At 32.1% G+C, this 20,447-nt stretch overlaps 1 protein-coding gene and 1 long non-coding RNA gene across 16 annotated transcripts in view; one reads left to right on the top strand and one right to left on the bottom strand.

The window, feature by feature from the left end:
- Positions 1-20,447, top strand: part of LOC125778478 (uncharacterized) — a 105,529-nt gene that overhangs the window by 79,083 nt on the left and 5,999 nt on the right. The gene's annotated exons all lie outside the window — the stretch shown is intronic.
- The window catches only part of LOC105234191 (proton channel OtopLc), a 121,647-nt gene continuing 119,029 nt past the window's right edge, over positions 17,830-20,447 (bottom strand). For all 15 annotated transcript variants that reach the window (XM_049456534.1, XM_049456528.1, XM_049456535.1 and 12 more), the window contains one exon: positions 17,830-18,974. In XM_049456534.1, coding sequence (XP_049312491.1) covers positions 18,834-18,974 — 141 coding nt within the window. In that variant the 3' untranslated portion in view covers positions 17,830-18,833. The remainder of the gene's footprint in view (positions 18,975-20,447) is intronic.

The raw sequence follows: 20,447 nt of genomic DNA, 5'->3' as shown, positions 1-20,447 counted from the left end.
GTGCCGTTCTATCACCACTCTCTACTCCATGTGGAGCAACTGCTTTATGGTGTGGGAGCCCATCATTTTGGAAGCCACCGCCGAGCGGACTAGTTCGTCGGTCAGCTCATTGTCGGTTACCTCTTTATGTCGCGGCACCCAGACTTATTGTACACGGTTGCAAACTGATAGGCAATACAACCATCCCATACACTTCTCCACAAATAGCGATTTGACAACATGAGATCGTTTTTAATCCCGCTTGACTATCGCTTTGTATATCGATATGCTGGTTGCGTTGGAGATTGATTTCTGCACATTAACTTATAGCAAAGATCTTCTGCTTGTAAGATGCTCGAAAAACATCCCATTGGTATGGATAGCTTGGTATGCGGCCACGCAATGCCTGTTCTAATGCCTTCCGGAGTTTTCGAATTGGATTCCGATCCTCTGGTTGACGGTGTGCACGTTCAGGTATTTCTTTGGCATTGATTCTTGCAAGTTGCTTCAATATAAAATGTTCGGTTGCCCCCGAACTTAGCCCTTTCTTACTTGTTTTTTAATAGCGTCAATCGCTGAAGCATAAGTAACATCCTGTTTATACAATGCATACAGCATAATTTTTTCCCAAACGTCTGCAGTTGATAACTGGAAGGGAAGTGGTCGTTCAGCATGGTTCAAACCCATTTAGGCATAAAAGTTGTTCGCGAACGCATTTGAAGAATTCCCTTTAAACAAACCCCATACATAATAAAATTACATATGTCAAGGGAAATAGATATATCGACAACATCAATGTCAAGAACTATTCGAGATGATCCAGAGATCTTCTACGCTTACAACTTCTACGTTTTCTGGATGATCTCTACACGAGAACCCACCGTCGGTTCACTGAACTCCGTAGATATTCCAACAACGCGCCTGAAAAAACTTGGGCTCAACAGATGCCAGCGGCTTCTTCATTGGCACGAGGTCAAGGACCCTGAAAGTATCTTTTTACAGAATAAAAAAGTTTACTGCTGAAGAAGACACGACAAACTCTGGACAAAAACTTCGAAAGACAAAAAAAAATGTTATTCCAGTTGGAGAACATATCTTATGGAATACCGTACAGAAATTTAAAGAGTCTGAAAAAGCCTATCTAACCTTAAAAAAAAAAAGCCAGTTTATTCACCATCCAATATATACATACATATCTTATATACATACATGTACATATGTATGCATATTATGTTGTAAAATCATGCATCATGCAAATTAGCATCCATAACACTTTTTTTTGCAATTTGCGCTCGAAACTGTCTCGTTATCGATACCGTTTCAAAGTGTCAATCATTCTAGGAGTCAATTTTCTGTTTGCAACCACTTGTAGCATAATTGCCGTTAAACGTAAAGTGGCTTAGGATACGAGCAGTTATGCTTAGTGCAACTCGCAACGAAAAACGTACATCCATACACACATACATGCATACAAGATTTTGTTTTGCTGATTTTCGAAAGGCAATTGGAAAACGACGGTTGCACTGAGCATGCCAAACACAGAGTCTACAAGCTACACCCAAAGCTTATAGCCTATAGCCTCTGTCTTTGGCCATGCAATGTTGTTGGTTGCAGTAGCACGTGCAGCTGTTGCGCTGATTGTCTAAAAAATTTATTTAAAAAAAAATGCGCAAAATGTCGGAACTTGAATGCCGTTAGACGATTGCGGCACTGATCATTGTTATTTAAATAAATTCGGCCGCAATGGTTGGGACGGACAAAACAATCGTCGATACAAGGCGGAAGAAATTTGATACTTGTGAGGCTTTTTTTTAAATATCGGCAAGTGATAAGGCAAACATGTTTTTAATTATTCACATGAGAGAGTCGCAACGCAATTAAAAATATTATTTCTTTAATTTTTTTATTTAATTTTTTTTTTTTTCAACTAACTGCAGCTTAACATGCGGCTGCTCTATGTACAGTTGGATTGCAGAGAAGGCTTCAGAAGAGAGACTGTTGTTGTTGTGTATTGTTGTATTGTTGCTGGAATTGTCTGGAAAAGTGAAAAGGAATATGTTCATTAGCGCATCAAGCGTTGTGTCTTCTTGCTAGTAACAACTAACGCCAAGAAAGCGTAAAAATTTAGGCCTTTTCTAAATTCTCGGTATCCGATATTAGTTTACGATTAAGAACCTCTGTGAATCTGTGAGACAAATGTTAGGAGACAGTTGGCCTTAAATTCGTTCTCAAGCGTTGAGCATCACTGTGACGTCGTTCTGGCGATATTTATAATTTGCGAAAAGATCTTGCCTTGCACACTTACAAGATCAAATTGGCCCAAGAACTGAAGCCGCTTAATCACCAGAATAGTCATATGTTCGTGAATGAGGTCAGCAACAACTTGAGAATGATCCCTTATTGGTCAGGCAGCAATCCACAGGTACTTCATGAGTTACCCTGCATACCGAAAAAAATTGGTTGATATGGACTTGGACAATATGTGGTTGCAACAGCAAGGCGCCACAAGCCACACAGCGAATGTCACAATCGATTTATTGGAAACTAAGTTTGGCGAACGTGTTATCTCACGAAATGGCTCAATCAATTGGCCGCCTCGGTCGTGCGATTTGACGCCGTTAGACTATTTCCTGTGGGGCTACGTCAAGTCTATGGTCTATGCCAACAAGCCAGCGACGATTGATGAACTTCGTACGAATATCGAACATGAAATTGCAGCAGTATCGGCCGATTTATGCTTGAAAACCTTTGAAAATTGGATTCAGTGTCCGGACTTCTACAATTCTAACAATGTGATGCCTAATATTCCCTGATAGATTTGGGTCTTAATCTTTATCGTCAAGATTCTTTGAGAGAGGTTGTACTTTTCACTGGAGTTTAGAGACACGGTGTCTGTTGGAATTATTTTCTATACATTTCCTCATTCACTTATAAAGTTCTTTTTAATTTATTTGGTTGATAAATAGGATTTGATTTCATTCTCTTGCTCAAATTTCAAACATTTTGTCGAAATTTTTATAGCACGCAACAGTATTTCAACGTCACTTAACTTAGACTCCGTAAATATGTAGTGTGACAAGCCACAACAGCAGTCAGTCAATCAGTCGCGCGCTAATCAGATTTAATCGAGTCCACCCCCAGGAATCTTGTTTCGATTTGTTGCTTTCAGATCAATTAAACCGTGCCATATTTGTCACACTTCTTTAATGTGTTTCGCAACGAATTATTTATGGATGTTATGATCGTTATGTGTAAATTTACAAAAATGCTGAAAACATAGCCAACGCCGAAACCCCATATGTACACAGCTGGTCGTTAATTTTCGAACATAAATTTCTTGATTCGGGTCCAACATAAGTAATTAAGTGCATTCGTATTATGTCTACATACAACAATATATACATAAGTATGCATATACTCACACATAAACACATACAGTGTATGTATAGAAATACACAATATTGTCAGACTTAGTTATAATTGAGAGCGTTTACTAAACCATTACTTGCGGTTAGCAATCGACTGATTTTGATGGACATTCATAGATTAATGCTTACATGCGACATACACTGGGCGTAAAAAGTATTCGTGCATGGCACCGAATTTTCAATTACTTACTGATTACATTTTTTTTTAACGAAACGTCAGCCAAGTTAAGAGGCCTCTTATGGCTCCTTATGACCAAAACTGTACAAATGGACCCCAAAGCCTGAAGTTGTCTTCATAGCGAAAATATTGGTCAATGTGTGAATATATAATTAGAATTGGAGAGACTCCTTTCCTCATAATAGTTAGTATATCTATGTACCAAAAATGGCTTGAATCGGTTCAATAATTCACTTATATACGCCCATATACCTAATATAAAGATTTATTAGATATTATTGGGTAGTCGAAAAAGTATTTTCCTATTTTGTCAATATATGTCGTTGCAGTCGTATATCTCCAGTGGCACCAATCACATTGTGTCATACCATATAGCGTTGGAAAGGTGAGATTTTAAGCTTCATTTCACCAAAAAAATTTAATTCGGGGAAGTTGAAAAAAGTACAGCTGTTCTAAAATGAGTCAAAACGATGAAGAAATTCGCTATATTTTGAAATTTTTTGTAAAAAAAAGAAAGAATGTAACGCAAGCCACCAATGAAATTTGTGAATTTTACGGCAGCGATGCTGTATCAGACACTTTGGTCGACCTATCGTTGAAAAAGTCAATGAAATTATGGAAAAGATTGACTAGGACCGTAACATAAGCAGCCATGACATCGCTAAGGAACTTAACATTCATCATCAAACGGTTTTGAACCATTTAAAAAAAGGCTGACTACAAAAAGAAGCTCGATGTTTGGGTACCACATGAATTGTCTGTGAAAAATTTAATGGACCGAATTAACATCTGCGATTCTTTGCTGAAACGAAATGAAATCGAACCATTTCTGAAACGAATGGTAACAGGAGACGAAAAGTGGATCAAATACTACAACAATGTGCGAAAAAGATCATGGTCCAAGCGTGGTGACGCTCAACAAATGGTCGCAAAGCCAGGATTGACGCCTAGAAAGGTTATGCTGAGTGTTTGTTGGGATTGGAAAGGAATCATTCACTATGAACTGCTCCAGTCTGGTGGAACGATTGATTGTACATTTTATTCTCAACAACTGATGAAATTGAAGCAAGCAATCGAAAAAAACAGCCAGAACTGATCAACAGAAAGAGCTTCGTCTTCCATCAATACAACGCTAGACCACACACATCTTTGATGACTCAGCAAACACTGGGAGAGCTTGGCTGAGAAGTTTTGATGCATCCATCGTATAGTCCGGATCTTGCACCATCGGACTACCATTAGTTTTGGTCAATGCAGAACTCCCTTAATGGAGTAAAGTTGGCTTCAAGAGAAGCCTGTGAAAATTACTTGTCGCAGTTTTTCGCCGAGAAACCAGAAAAGTTTTACACTGATGAAATAGTGTCTCTAGCGGAAAAATGGCAAAAAGTGGTCGATCAAACTGGTACATATTTGGTTTATTAAAGTTCTTTATCAATATAAAAAACAAATTAGTTGAAATTTTATTAGAAATACGAAAAGACTTTTTCGACTACCAATATTTGCGAAGGGTGTTATATCTTCGGGGAAAGTAAGGTTAGCATTTTTTCAAGTTTTGATTTTTTTTATTTATATTTGATCGAATTCATGAACGATTTTACATTTTTTATTGAGTTTTTCAGCTTATCTTATCCAATCTATTGCCTTGTACGAATATTTTTGCCTGCAAGTGTATGTATGTTTACACACAACACTAAAATCATTTTTGCCATTTTATAATAATTAGGCTGCGCTTGTTTACTGCAAACTCGCATGATATTCGGCGATGAACGGTTTCGTTGCTTTTCAATTACATTTTTACACCGTTTGTTACTATTAGTTGGTTTGTTTTTGTCCGATCTGGCCATGTTTTTTCAGCTTTTTGGAAGTAGACCGTAGCTTTTGGAAGGACGCGTCGCATTGCTTAGAATAACCGGAGTGTGTGTGTGTGTGTAGACTGATTTTGTGTAATTATGCATGTACCAAATCGGTAATCAACAACAACCAAAAACAAATAAACAAGTGTACTTGCGGTACAAACACACACATATACACCGAAATATGCCCATATAACCATTTATTAATTACACGAGTCTCAAAAATATATATCACTTATAGCTATAGTATACCAACAACTGTGTGCCGCTTGTGCTGGATTTGATTTCATTATGAAAATTCGCTTTGATTTTGTGAAATCTGCATGGCTTCGTGTAAACTTGTGCCAAAGGCAGAAAAAATTTGTGCGATTTACCGCAAAGTGTTAATTAATTTTTTGCTTTATTCTTTAATTGTTCTGCGATTCGATTGCCGGCAGTTGGGCAGACAGTTATTTGGGCATTACTTGTTAGTACTTATTATTGTAATGCAACAAAAAAATGTTCTTGAAATATTATAAACCTTTTTACTTTTTTCTTTGGATTTTCCTTGAATTGATTTCCAATGTGAATGCTAATGAAAATTCTTAATTTCATTAGCTTTAATGTTGCGTGCGTGTTTTGTTGTAATTAAAAGTACCGTTAAACAACATTTCACGCTGCAATTAATCAATGGAAGTTAAATATTTATTTGTTTCCCAATTCACAATTCCAAAGGGTTATTTGCAGAACAATTATATTTATAGAAACTACAAGTATATGAATAAAAGAATGCTAACTGTATTCAAAAAATAACTGGAATTTTAAATTTTTGAAAAAAACTAAAGGGTAATTCATTTCGAGGTTCCCTACTTTTTAAAGAACAAACACAGAAACTTCAAATTGAATAGGGATTGTTTACTACCATTCGAAAAAACATTCTTTGGCATTAATCGAAAGCCTGAATCGAAGCGGCCTCATAGACTTTAGACTTTACATATCCCCACAGGAAAAAGTCTGGATGGTGTGATATCACACGATCTTTGTGGCCAATCGACCGACCCAAAAGGTGAAATTAGGTGGTCACCCCAGTGTTCTCTCAATAAATCTTTTGATTGATCCGATTTGTGGGAAGTGGTGCCGTCTTGTTGAAATCAGATATCGCCTAAATTACTAGCTTCAATTTCAGGTATCAAATAGTCGCTTGTCATGGCGGGATAACGGTTGCCACTGACGTTCTCACCGGCATCATTTTTCGAAGAGATATAGACTAGTGATTCCACCGATTCACAATCCACACCAAACCGTTGTTTTTGCTTTACGAAATGGCAGCTCTTGATATCTTCAAATTGCTTTTCGTTCCAAATCCAACAATTTTGCTTATTTACATACTCATTGAGCCAGAATTTGGTTCGAAAACGTTGGATTTTGTGAAATTTTCTTGAGTATATAGAGCTAAGTGATGTCGCTTGAGAAGACACGGTCTTCGTGCTGCTATATCTCCTTCACTGCGTGCTGAATATGAATAAATTAGACTTCATATCCATACGCTTTATTTGGAAGAGAAGGATCCAAATTACACTAATGGAAGATGGATGACACAGAAGCCTACGACACACCAGCGGAACTTATAACATCTACACAGTTGCATTCAAAATGGCTAGTGGAGTGGAAGGCGAAGTCTATTGCTCGATGCTGATTCTCAGGCGACTCTTCAAACTTCCGGATTACTGCAGTATCTTCCAGGCGGAAGCGGCCGAGATTACTAACAACGCAGGAAATAACATAAAAAATTAGAAATATATACGTCGATAGACGGACAACAATTAAGGCAATAATCTCAGATCGTTTTATTTCAGAGAATGTCCTTATACGCAGGGAAGCAGTAGATGTAGCGGTTGCATATATACTAGATTCCAAGCCATAAAGATTTCCGTGAAAGGAAGCAGCAGATGAGATTGTAAAAAGTGCAATTCGTCTGGCTACCGAACAAGTACAGGACATACGGATGTCACTAAGAACGATAAACCATAAAATTTCCGAATGGGCTGACGGGCAGATCAGGTCGAGATAGAATCCCCAAGGGATTTTCTCACATTGTTTTAGTCAGTGACGTGAATTTTTATATTATTATATCATAGAAGGAATTTAGTCTATGGGCTTCTCGGTTTGACGAAGCTGGCTGCTTCTGGGTGATAAGATAAATATAATTAAGAGTGGACTTAGTAGGGCTGCTCATAGAAAAATCGCAGAAAACACTTAGCAAAACCTACATACATGGGCATCAATCTTAACACCATTTATACCGGATTTCCATGATTCGACCACGACCGTTTTCGCTTGAATGAAAAAAGTTCATGTTTAGAACGTAAATTCTTTATTATTTCGGCATCATAATACGTATATATTACGATTTAGGAGATGATGAAGGAAGTTAATGCTACCTAATAGCATTTTCAAACAGGACTTAATTGATCAATTAACCGACTTTGCACGATTTAAAGTGCTAATTTAGATCAATTTAGCATACAAATTAAACATCTTTCTTTACTACATAAATTCTTAAGGGATCGTCTTAGTGTGAGCCTCCGAAAAATCACTGATCTTCGTGATTTCTTTTTAGTGTTGAAATCAACTAAAATGATTTTTATTTATTTGGTGTATAATAGTTAAATAAATTGTTGAAATGACACTTCGATGTCCACGATTGCGACCGTAATTTAGATTTTATGAGTTTGGCGCTTCTTTCGACAGTTTTTCGTAGAAAAAAATGGGAAGATCTAAAAAAAAGCTTTCATAACGCTATAGAGAATGATGTTAAATACGTTCTCTCCAAAATGGAATAAAATATCTTCAAAATTCTTCCTTTGAGAGTGGAAATCGTTTTGAAAAACACCTTTCTCAGAAAAACGCGTTTAAAGAATGTCTCGCTCCGTTCCCCAATCAGTCCCCTTTCTACAAGAAACGCTAAAGCGACCGCAATAATTTGAATTTCGATTTCAAAATTTGAGAGAATGTCTATTACAGTGTATACTATCCGATAATGTAACAAAAAAATATTGATTTTTCGAAAATTTCACACTAAGACGATTCCTTAATCTATTAGAAATCGAGTTCACACTGAAACGCAGTTGTGCTGCTGCCCAAATTATAATTTAGCTGTACTAAACTATAGCGGTGGTTGTCCACACTGCAACTTTGGTTGTATGTATTGATAAAATAGAAATTAGCTGATTAATTTTAATCAACAAAAAAAATACCAAATTAAGAACACAAGCAAGTTAAAAGCTGAACGTTAATCGTGCTTATCGTTGATCGATTTGCCGGTTCTGCAAAAGGCAAAACTAAACTAAGCAAAAACATTTATTTTTTTTTACTTTTTGAGTGGCAATTGTGTATATTTACATACATACTATCAATAATTGGTCCATCCTAATGTACATAAACCACTCAGCCAAGCCTGCCTAGTCACCGCTAGATGCCGCCTATAAACATTGGTTTGTGTTGGAGGTAGAAATTAGCTTGGCTCATTCTCGAAGAGTGGACACAGGGTGTCTTGATTGAAATAAAAACGTTACTAATACGATAATATCCAAGACACAATGAGACAACATAAGTGGTGAAAATTCTAATGGTGAAAACGAAATACTAACTCACCACCTCTAATTCAACAAATTCGGAAATGAACTAGATGTTGCAGCCTCAGCAGTAGGGCAAATATTTCGACATAAACAGATTTCAAATATTGTTTTGGAACCAATTTCGAAGATGAACGAGTGATGAAATTTACGTCGCCTGGTGCCCAAATTTTATGTAAAACAAAACTTTAAATCGGTAGTAAAACAGAGTTTTAGATTTTCTCCTACTAAAAATCATTATGTGATGTTTTTAACTAACTAATAGTAACGCTATACCGTGGGCAAAAAATAGTAAAACTTTTTCACATTTTTGTTGGAAAAAGCCCTTCCTTGATAACTGTTTGTCGCGAGCAAGTGTTTTTGATTGGTACAAATTATTCAAGGAGGTCAAGACCGCGTTGACGTAGAACCACGCCCAGGACGGCCATCAACATCAACTGATGATCAACACGTCAATAAAATAAATAAAAGTTGGTGCTTTAGAATCGATGATCGAGGGAATATCGTGGGGAAGGTGGACGAAACCAAGAAATCCACGTTGAAGGAGGTCAAAAATCAAGGTTATGTTGTAGATTTTCTTCGATTGTCGAGGTATGGTGCACTCCGAATTTCTTCCGACGGACCAAACTGTCAAAAAGGAATACTATTTATTTTAAAGCTTTTACCCCCTAGACTATATACAATAAAATATTTTTAAGTTAAGAAAAAAACCAAAAATTATATTTTAAATTTATTAATTTTATTTTATTCGAATTTAAAATTACTTCTCAATGCTTCAATTTGGTGTATGTTTGTTTGTATGATTTGTATGTTTTATGGCATGTCTAACTGTAATTGAGTTTGTTGTTCCTATTTTCGTCTGCTATCGGTTTTTCCCCTCTCATATCACTCTTTTTTTGTCTGTCATGTCCGTGAGCGTCTTGCATATCCTGTTCTCAGCCGCTTGCTGCTACAACTCGCCTGTATGTTTCGCGCCTTTCTGTGTCTCTTGTCTCTGTATGCGTGTATGTATCGGTGTGAGTGTGTGTGTGCCGTTTGAAGCGTACGCTTTACATTTGCTACACTACAAATACAATATCGTTTCATATTTTGTTTGTTCTCATCGAACATATACATACATACATATTTATATGTAGTATATTCACTTAGTACTTGTACATACATATATATATATATTGTATACTATTTTATATATATATAGAATCGAGTTGAACTATTTTATAATGCTTGAATCGCTCTTTATTTGCTATTTTTCATTTAGATTTGACTTTGTTCGTTTTTGGCTGATATTCGCCTGCAGACCTTTCGTTCGTGCCAACAGGAGCATTGTCCTTGAGCCTTTTAATCTTACTTTTTGCGCTAATCTGTCTTTCTACTGCCGCTATTTGCTCTTTCTACATTTCGTTTTAGCTTTTTAGTTGTATATGTGTCGCCTGTAAATATGTCTGAGCACTAAGCTTGCTCGCTTCTATATTCGGAGATGCACATGGCTTCGCAAATCGCGCGCAAAATTTTCGCTATTAAAGAATTGGATTACAATTTGTCTTGATTTGTTATTTACTTTTAAGTTTTCTATTTTTTTATTTATATTTTTGTAATTATGTCTCTTTTGAGTTGTAGCTATTGCAGCACTTTGCTCTTCTCCTCACTTTTTTTGCTGCTCTAATTCCTTTACTCATTTGTAGTGAAGTAAGTCGACTATTTAAATAGCGGTATTTAAAGTGGTTTTGCAGTTATGCGGGGTACAGGGAGAGAGCGCAGCCTAGCTGTAACATGTATCAGAGTATCGCATTGCTTTTCGTTCAACTGCGCACATTTTTGTTTTTTATGTTTTTTGTTTTTGTTATTTAACATTTAATCCGCAAAATATTGTTTACAAATTTCTTTTGTTGTTTCGTTTATATTTTTTCATATCTTTGAAAAATTTTCAGTTATTCATAACAATATTTGCTTAATTTGTATATGTTGCGCGCCTTCAAGTATGCTTTATATTTCTTTAACTCTTAACATATACATACATACAGGTTTTCTGAATTAATTTTTTTTTATTTAAAATAATTTTTGTAATAAAAACTGAAGTTGTTTTAAACTTTTACTTTACTTTGCATAAGAATCATTGAAAAAATATTAAAAATAAATAATTCGAAATATTTTATAAAATATTTTATAAATATTCTTTATTCTTTATTTTATAAATATTCTTTAGCGCTCATATTTATTTTATTTTTATATTTTTCTTCCTCTACATATAGTAATATGTATTTTTGCGGTTTTACATTTTTGCTACATATGTATATTTTCTTCTATGTTTTGAGATTTTATTTTTGAATTGTACCAAGTAAAATTCTCTCACTTGCTACACATTTTATGAAAGCTGCTCTATAGTTGTCTGTTTTTTTATAGCATATTTTGGCGTTTGTATTGAGCAAGTCGAGCTTTTTCTTGAAAAGTGGAGTTTTTTCATTAAAAAAACATTTTAATAAAAAAAAATTATTAAACAAATTTTTCATTTAAAAATTATTTAATTAAAAATTTTTGTTTTCTTTAAAAAAAATATAATAAAAATAAATATTTTTTGCTTTCGAATAAAATATAATAATAATAATAAATACTTTTAATAAAAAAAAATATTGAAAAAAATTTCTTAATTTCTTAAATTTTATTTTTTTTAACAATTTTTTTTATTAAAATTAATTTCTTAATGTTTTTTAATTAAAATTATTTATTATTATTATTTTGTATTAAAAGAAAACTATTATTCTATTTTATTTTTTCAAAGAAATTTAATTTAATTTAATTAAAAATTTCTGCCAAAATGAACGACATCATAAACGCACTCTTTCCCAAGCACGAAAAAAGAGCCAGTGAACCAGAATACTTTATAAGGCTTTCAGAAATTCCCCAGTTCTCCCTAGAGGAACTTCAATTGGTCACTAGCAAGCTCAAAATTAACAAATCGTCCGGCCCTAATGGTATCCCAGCAGAAATACTTAAAGCAATCGCTGCAGAACGACCCGTAATACTCTTTATGTACAGCGCCTGCCTCGAAACTGGAGGCTTTGCAAGAAACAATGACTTGTCCTCCTAATCAGCAAGAGAAAACGGGCTCCCAACTGCACACCGCCTACTATGCATGCTCAACTCTGCGGGAAATCTCTATGAAATGCTACTTAGACCTAAACTGGAAGTGGCTATCAATGAAGCTTGCGGACTCGCCCCCAGGCAACACGATTTTAGACCAGGAAAGTCAACTCTGGAAGCCATCCGACTTTACACGTTGGAAACGCCTTCAAAAGTGCGAGATGGGCGGACATAATCGACGCTTAAGAAAAAAAATTTAGATTACCTCAATTCTGAAGCTTTAAATATCTCTTAAATTTCATGCACTTATGTCAACGCGCCGAAATGTAGGCCAGGTTTTTTGTTCTGTTTGAAAAATTATAAAACTTTATAATTTAATTTATAACTTTTTTTTTAAGTTTCAGCAAAAGCGTAGAACCACCTGGCAAAAGTTGAAAAGAAAACAAGAAAATAATCGAAAATTCCCAAAAGATATAGCTTTTGAGTTTGCTCGTGTAGAAATGGTGTAGCAAAGTCTGCTCATATTACAATAAATCTCATATTCTATAATACAAATGAAGTTATCTGGTCGAATTGTCTTTAATATGCGGACTGTATGTATGTAAATATATATAAATGTACAAATTTATATATAAACGGCAGTGTTCTTACGTGTTTATTGATGGTGAATATGCTCTATATGTTTAAAAAAGAAAGATGATTTTAGTCGAAAGCTCTCAAAAATCGAAGAAAACTCTTTATTTTGTCAAATGCTGTATTGTGGGAGAATGTGAGCAACGATTTAATCAAAGAAAACTCTTTAACTCTCTGAAATGATGTAAGCTCTCTACAAAGCTTTTTGTAAGCTTTTTTTTAGGTTTGATTGAATTTCATTTGTTGGAATGTTTTGTGAGTTTGGGTTCTTTATGTAATTGAAAATATGAAATTTCATAACTTTTTGGTTTATGTTTTTTGAGTTTCGGAAATTTTTAATATATCTTCTTTTACTTTTGCTCCCACTCGAAATTGTATTCGCTTCAATGATTTGAATATTTTTTTGTTTTGTTTTTGTTTTCAAAATAAGTGCGACGATTTTAGCTGTTTATATATTGCTGTTGCTTTTGTTGTTGTTGTTTTTGTTTACATTCACGTGTATAACTCCTTTGTAAGAAATGTTCGTATGTATGTAATACTTAGAAATTGGTGGGTTTCTGGTAAACTTTCAATATATATCTGTATATATAATATATTTTGCAAATTTTTTGAAAAAGACATTTTCACATTTTTCGCTAATTTTATTTTTGTTGCTTTTGTTTTTGTAAGTACGTGTGCTTCGCCAATATATTGATTCGCTTTGTATGTTTAAATGCTTTCAGTATGTTTTAGAATGTGTTTTTTTTTTTGGTAATTTTGTTTTTGGTTTTGGTTTGCTGTTTTGTTTGTTGTAATTTTATTTGTTTGTTGTTGTTTTTGTTTTTTTTTTCAATAGATTACATGTAAACAGTTTTTAGATTTTTTACTCATATTTCTTCTTGATTTTTTCGCTAATTTGGTATATAATTTGTTTTTGTTTTTGTTTTACGACAAAATGCAACAATTTTCCTGCGCGCCTTTTTCGCTGCTATAAACATATTTAATATTTATGTATAATGCTGTTGTTTATAGATTTTATCATTTAAAGTTCACTACTAATATTCAAAATGGACATTTAAAAAAGTTGATTACTTTAATTTATTTTAATTTTTTTAATTATCTTAATTTTTTCTTTAATTAATATTAATTTTTTTTAATTAATATATTTTTTAATTAATATTAATTTTTTTAATTAACATTAATTTTTTCAAATTAACATTATTTTTTTATAAATTTTTTATTAATTATTTTAATTTTTTCTTTAATTATCTTAATTTTTTTTAAGTTTTTATATATAACTTTTATTACTTACACTTTTCCGGCTTTGTTTTGTAACTTTAAATAATCATATTTTTTGTTTTTAATTACAAATTTAATTTTCTTGCAATTTCCATAATTTTATTACACAATTAATATTAATTTTTTTGTTTCCCACCTGCGTGTTTATATAAAAAATCTTCATAACTACTAAAAAACTCTGGTTCCAATTAAATGTAGGTATTTAAATTTACCGTTTTTTCTTTGACCTTTTGCTTCATTCTCTCGTCAATTGCTAATTCTGCTATAATTCTGGCCTCTCCGCCTGTTTGTGTCTGCGCAATGCCCAAAAAAACAGTTTTTCTTGAAATTATATAAATGTCAATTGATCACAGTTTATTGTTGTTATTTACTATGTATGAATGTATGTATGTATGTCTGTATTTTTAAAGTTTCCTCCGTGCTTTTCCTTCTCACTTTTGCGTTTCACACTTACTTTTTCCATTTAATGCATGAGTGCAGTGATATTGTTATTGTGTAGTGATGATATTCATGATTTTTGTTGGTGATGCTCACTGATCGGTTGTTTATATGTATGTTTCGTGCTAAATATACTTACTCAATGTTTGTATGGGGTATAAGTTTTTGTAAATGAAATTCTTCGGAATAATCTATCAACTGCTGTAAAAAATTCGAAAAATGTTTGAAGCATTAGAAAGCTTCCACCATTCATATATGAATATTTTCTTGCAGTAATGAGCAACTTCTACCTCCTAACTCCTTGTCTAAGGACATTCAACTTAAGTTCCAAGACAAAACTTTTATATGTCTTACTAAAACAAAGCTTAAAAGCTTTAAATATAATCTCATATCACACTAACTTAGATAGTACACCTCTTTGTGCACTGAGAAGATCGTAAGAAGACAAGTCAACATTATCTGATTACCGTTAATAAGTTCTACTGCAGAGAAAGAAGTAGCCAAAAGTCCTGACAGCGTTCACAATACAAAAAGCTTTCACTTTAATAATTTAATAAAAACTTTTCCAAGAATTTTTATACCTTTTTGAAAGCTCTTCTTGCTTCTGCGTTTTTACTTTAATGAAAGCTCTTCACAAGAATGTGGATACTTTTGTGAATGCTCTTCTGATTTTCGCTTGAATTTCCTGTCACATATTAGGCAAAGCTTTCCCTGTATTAAACGAAGTTGAAGTATTTCTCGATAATTTGGATCTTTATCCGAATGCTTTCCTTACTTTCCCTTGAAATTTCGGTATCATTTTCGCTGTATTGAGCTTTCAACTTAATGAAATTTTTGGCGAGAATTTGGATCTTTATCCGAATGCTTCCCCTTAATTTCGCTGGAAATTTCGGTATCATTTAATTAAACAAAATTTTTTCTCTAATGAGCTTTCGCTTTAATAAAAGCTTTTCTCAAGAAGTTATTTAATTTTTCGAATGCTCATCTTGCTTTCCTTGGAAGCTCCAGCTACATTTTACGCAAAGATTTCGTTCTATTGAGCTTCCATCTTAATGAAAGTTTTTCGCGAAAATCTTTATCTGAATGCTCCTCTTACTTCAGCTTGAAATTTCTGCACCATTTAATTTAATAAAGCATTCCATCCAATGAGCTTTCGCCCTAATAAAAGCTTTTCTCAAGAAGTTACTTATTTTTCTAAAGGTATTCTTGCTTTCCTTAGAAGCTCCTGCTTAATTTTACGCAAAGCTTTCACTTTAATGAAAGCTTTCCACTTAAACGAAAGCTTCACACAAGAATTTGGTTAATTTTCTGAATGCTATTCTAGCTTTACTTAGAATTTCATGCCACATTTTATACAAAGCTTTCAGTTTATGAAAAGCTTCTCACTTAAATGAAAGCTTCGCACAAAAATTTATATATTTTTGTGAATTCTCTTTTCGCTTATTCTGAAAGGTCTTCCTAAATTGTTCTCAAAGCTTTCCCTATAATGAGCTTTTACTTTTGTGAAAGCTTTCCATTACACTACAAAAATTATTTGTATGAATCTCTGCTCGAGCAAGTGATTAATGACTGAAAATGTGCCTATCTTTATGAAGATGAATGAGCTATTTGTTGCTTTATGTCTGTGTTCCGATTATTTAATTTAATCTGTGAGCTGTGAATTGAACTCTGATTCCTAGGTATATCTGTAACATACAAATATCATAAACTTTAATTAATAATAATTAAGATTACGCTTACACCTCACATTTGTTTGTTTAAAAATACGACTAATAACACGCTTAATTATGTATAGTAAAATTTATACTCCAAGCCCATTTAGTATAAATAAATTTTGCTTTTGAAATTTGTCCTTTAATTTCGCAGTTTTGTAGAAAATAAATAAACAACAATTATCTTTTATTAATTATTATTTTTTGTTTGTATTTTTATATTTCATATTAATATGTTTGGGTGTCTGTATGTATATATAACTTTAGTTTTAATATACTTAATATTATCCTTTTTGTTTCATTTTGTTTGATTTCTTACTTTTTTGTGTGGGAGTTAGATATACATATATGTGGTATGTTATGAAATAAGTAATACATTGCAAAAAATACATAAAATAAATATCAATTTTCGATTGCAACTTTTTTCACAAAATATACACAAAAACAGCTTTTGATTTTTTTAAATAAATTTTATGAAAATTATTTTGGTTTTATTAAAATAATGTTTTTTTAAATTTTTTATTAAAAAAATAATTAAAAATTAATTATTTCTTGATTAATTATTTAATTAATAAAAAAATTATTTAATTGAGAAATTAATTAATAAAAAAACTAATAATAATTAAAACCATAATTAATTAAATTTACTATTCAAATAATTTATTTCAGAAATTTAATTAATTCAGTAATTAAAAGTATAAATCCAAAGAAATAATTAATTACTTTAAAAAAATTTAATTAAATAATTGTATTTTAATTAATTTTAATGAAAAATAATTAATAATTAAAAATATGATTAAATAAATATAAAATATAACTCCAAATTAATTATGCAAAAAAAGAAAATAAAATTAATTATTTAAAAAAAATTTGAACAAATGTTCAATTAAAATTTTATATTTAAATTAATTTTAAATATTTAAGTAATTGATTTTTTCTAGTAAATTTAGTTACTGAATTAATTAATTTTTTTTAATAATTTAATTAAATAATTTTTTTATTAATTAAAAATTGAATTAATTAAATAAATAAAATTAATTAAAATACAATTATTTAATTAAATTTTTTTTAATTAATTAATTAATTTTCTTGGAATTATATTTTTAATTACTGAATGAATTTAGTTTTTTAAATAAATAATTTAAATAGCGAATTTAATTAATTATGTTTTTAATTATTAATTATTTTTTATTAATTAAATATTTAATTTTTAATTATTCAAAAATTAATTAATTTTTAATTAAAATAAATTTCATTTTAATTATTTAATTAATTTTTTTTTAATTAATTATTTTTTTAAATAAATAATTTTTTTTATTATTTTTTTAAATTATACATTTAATTAATTTTTGTTAAGTAATTAATTTTTAATAATTTTTTTAAAATTAAGTTTTTTTATTAATTAAATAATTAATTTTTTATTAATAAAACTTTATTTGTTTTGTTCGTACAACTCAATAACGTAAAGTGCATAAAAAGCATAAAATTATATAACGTGCTTAATTTTCATCAGCTCCTGCCTTTCCTTCATATCAACACTTACTTTTTACATAAGAATTTAAATTATCAAGTAATTTTTTTAATTAAGTACTACAAAATTCACCGCGCAGCCGCAAAAATTTGCTTCTCTGCTCTACGCTGCTTGCCGTGCCGCGCGCATTTTCTACGGCGTATTTTATAAATATGACTTAGCACTTAAAAATATCGCATTGGCTGCCTAGCAGTAAAGGAAAATGTTGTTAAGAAAAAATTAATAATGTTTTTTCTCAATATGTACTCCCTACAAAACAACAAATTGCATTTAAAGTACTTTTATTTTTATTATTTGCTGTTGTTGTTGTTAAATTGTTGTCCTCCAGTTTATTATGCATAATAAATAAAATATTACATTGACTTAAAAATTAAATTTTATCATGAAAATCTACAAATTGTACTCGCTTAACTATAATTCATAATTAATAATTGTTATGTTTGTTGTTTTTTTTTCAAATTTTTTTTCTTTGTAATAATTAATAAGTAAAATCTTAACATTACACTTAAATATACAACTCTGTTTGTCTGCACGAAGTCAGACGACAATGCATAAATTGATTTTTGCCTTAATCGTTTAATTTGCATTGATTTCATTTGCTGCTTTTCAATTACTTTTTCTTTTTGCTCTGCTATTATTTCGCTCAGTGTATGAAGTTATGTTCGTGTTGTGTTGCATGTATATGTGGCTTTGTGTGTATATGTGTGGTATGCGTTTAAACGTTCATTTTCCAAAATGCTTAACTGCAAGTTAGACTTCGTTTTACGGTTACATTTTGCCGTTTCTCTTGTACGCTCTCTTTCTCCTTCCACACTTACATATTGCAAATACTTACTTTTTAATACATTTTCATTGTTTAAGCTGCTTTTACTGTTAATTGTTTTTATTATTTTCAATTTTTTTTTCATCTACTCTTATGCTTGCTCCTTCGTGGCGCCCCAATTACTTCTCTTTATTTCTCTTTTGGTTTATTTTATGATTTTGCTTCGTGTTTTTTGGTACCTTTTTCGCAGTTTGGCAGTTTCGTTCACTGGGCATTACATACGCCTCCATTTTGTTGCGCTCCAACGTGTTTTTAGCTTCTCTTTGGTGCTTTCTCGGCAACTGCTTACTCCAAACGTGCCTTGTACGTTGTCTTCCAGATCTCAGCCAGTGCTACGGCGCTGTGGAAACGATGGAAAATGCAGAGTGGCAGTGTGACGCGTTGAATTATTGACCATGGCACAAAGCCGTAGAAGTCAAGTTGAACCTGTGTTTTAGTGGTGAAGAAAAAAATTTGAGGAATAGATCAAATGAGAGCGTGTTAAAATTTATTTATGTTCGATTTTCATTTGCTTTTGATGCACTAGTGTTCTACGTAACATCGAGAAAGTGCAAAAATGTACGCAATACATGAAGATATGAGAAGTGAAAATGCTTTAAATTAATTTCGTATTCAAAATCAGAATTTTATGTATATATACAGACATAATGTTAAACCATATATGATAACTTTACTACAAACAATATATACATAAGTTGCAAATAAATCGGTAATATGTATATGTATGTTTTAGTAATGAAGGTTTTAAAAGAGAGAGTTTATTTAGATGCAAGTATAACCCTGCGGAGTTCAAATTGATCTCTGTCACTAACATGGTTCTATCGCTAGACCGATAAGTAACTAAAAAATTAAAAACAAAAAAAAATGTAGATAACCGACCTCAACAACCGTTCAGGCACTAACAGCGGTATATTATGTATGGTATTAGGTCTATAAAAATATTCATTCCAAGGGATCGCTTAATAATCATTCGATTGTTTAGTTGGAAACCTACTGTCCTTGTGCGTCTTTTTTTGTCATCCATTTGAAGCGTAAACAATCCTAATTTATTTTCCTTTCAAATATGACGAACTTAGTGTCTGATCAAGTGTTTTTGAGAACAGTAGGGTAGAACTTCCTTCTTCATTGCTTCACTATGAAGAAAACCTGTGCCTAAAGTCAACGTGCTTCGTAGTTTATGGTGAACTTGCTTTAACTGAACGATTGTACCAAAAATTGGTTTGGAAAAACTTGAAGATGTAGAACTGAAAGCGTTATACGATGAAGATTATTGTCAAACACAACAAAAAAATTTGCGGGAGTTAGTCAAACAGACATACCGAAACGTTTAAAAGTAGCCAGACACATTCGAAAGTCAAGAATTTGGACGACATATGATTTGAAGCCAAGAGTCCCCAAAAGGCGACTTTGCAGGAATGAAGTCATTATGACAATCTTAAAAGCAAAAAATAATTTTTGAAACCTGGCCAACTAGCCAAATCAATGCCAAAGCCGAATAACGATGAGGTCAAGGTAATCCTCTGTTCAGATTGATGTGTATGAGTTTCTAAACGCGGTCGGCACAAATACTGGGGAACGCCACCGACAACAACTCGTCAAATTGAAGCCTCAAGTTGCAAGACGACTTAAAAACTAGGTGGAAAACAGCGACTGGGAAGTTTTTCTTCAGTCGTCATATATCCCAGATCTTATACCTTATCCTACTATTTCTATGACTCAATGCGGAAAGTCTTCACTGGAATGTGTTTCACATCAGAAGAAGCTATAAAAAATTGTGTTGTCTTATTCTTGGCCACGAAACTGGCGCAGTTACTCAGGAATGGAGTCCATAAACTTGCAGTAAATGGGAAATTTTATAGATTCAGATGGGCAATACCTTGAATAATACTTTTTTCAACT

Source organism: Bactrocera dorsalis, chromosome 4, assembly GCF_023373825.1.
Source record: "Bactrocera dorsalis isolate Fly_Bdor chromosome 4, ASM2337382v1, whole genome shotgun sequence".
Taxonomy (NCBI): Eukaryota; Metazoa; Arthropoda; class Insecta; order Diptera; family Tephritidae; genus Bactrocera; species Bactrocera dorsalis.
Note: the sequence above shows the minus strand (reverse complement) of the source record. Positions and strands in the feature narration are given on the sequence as shown.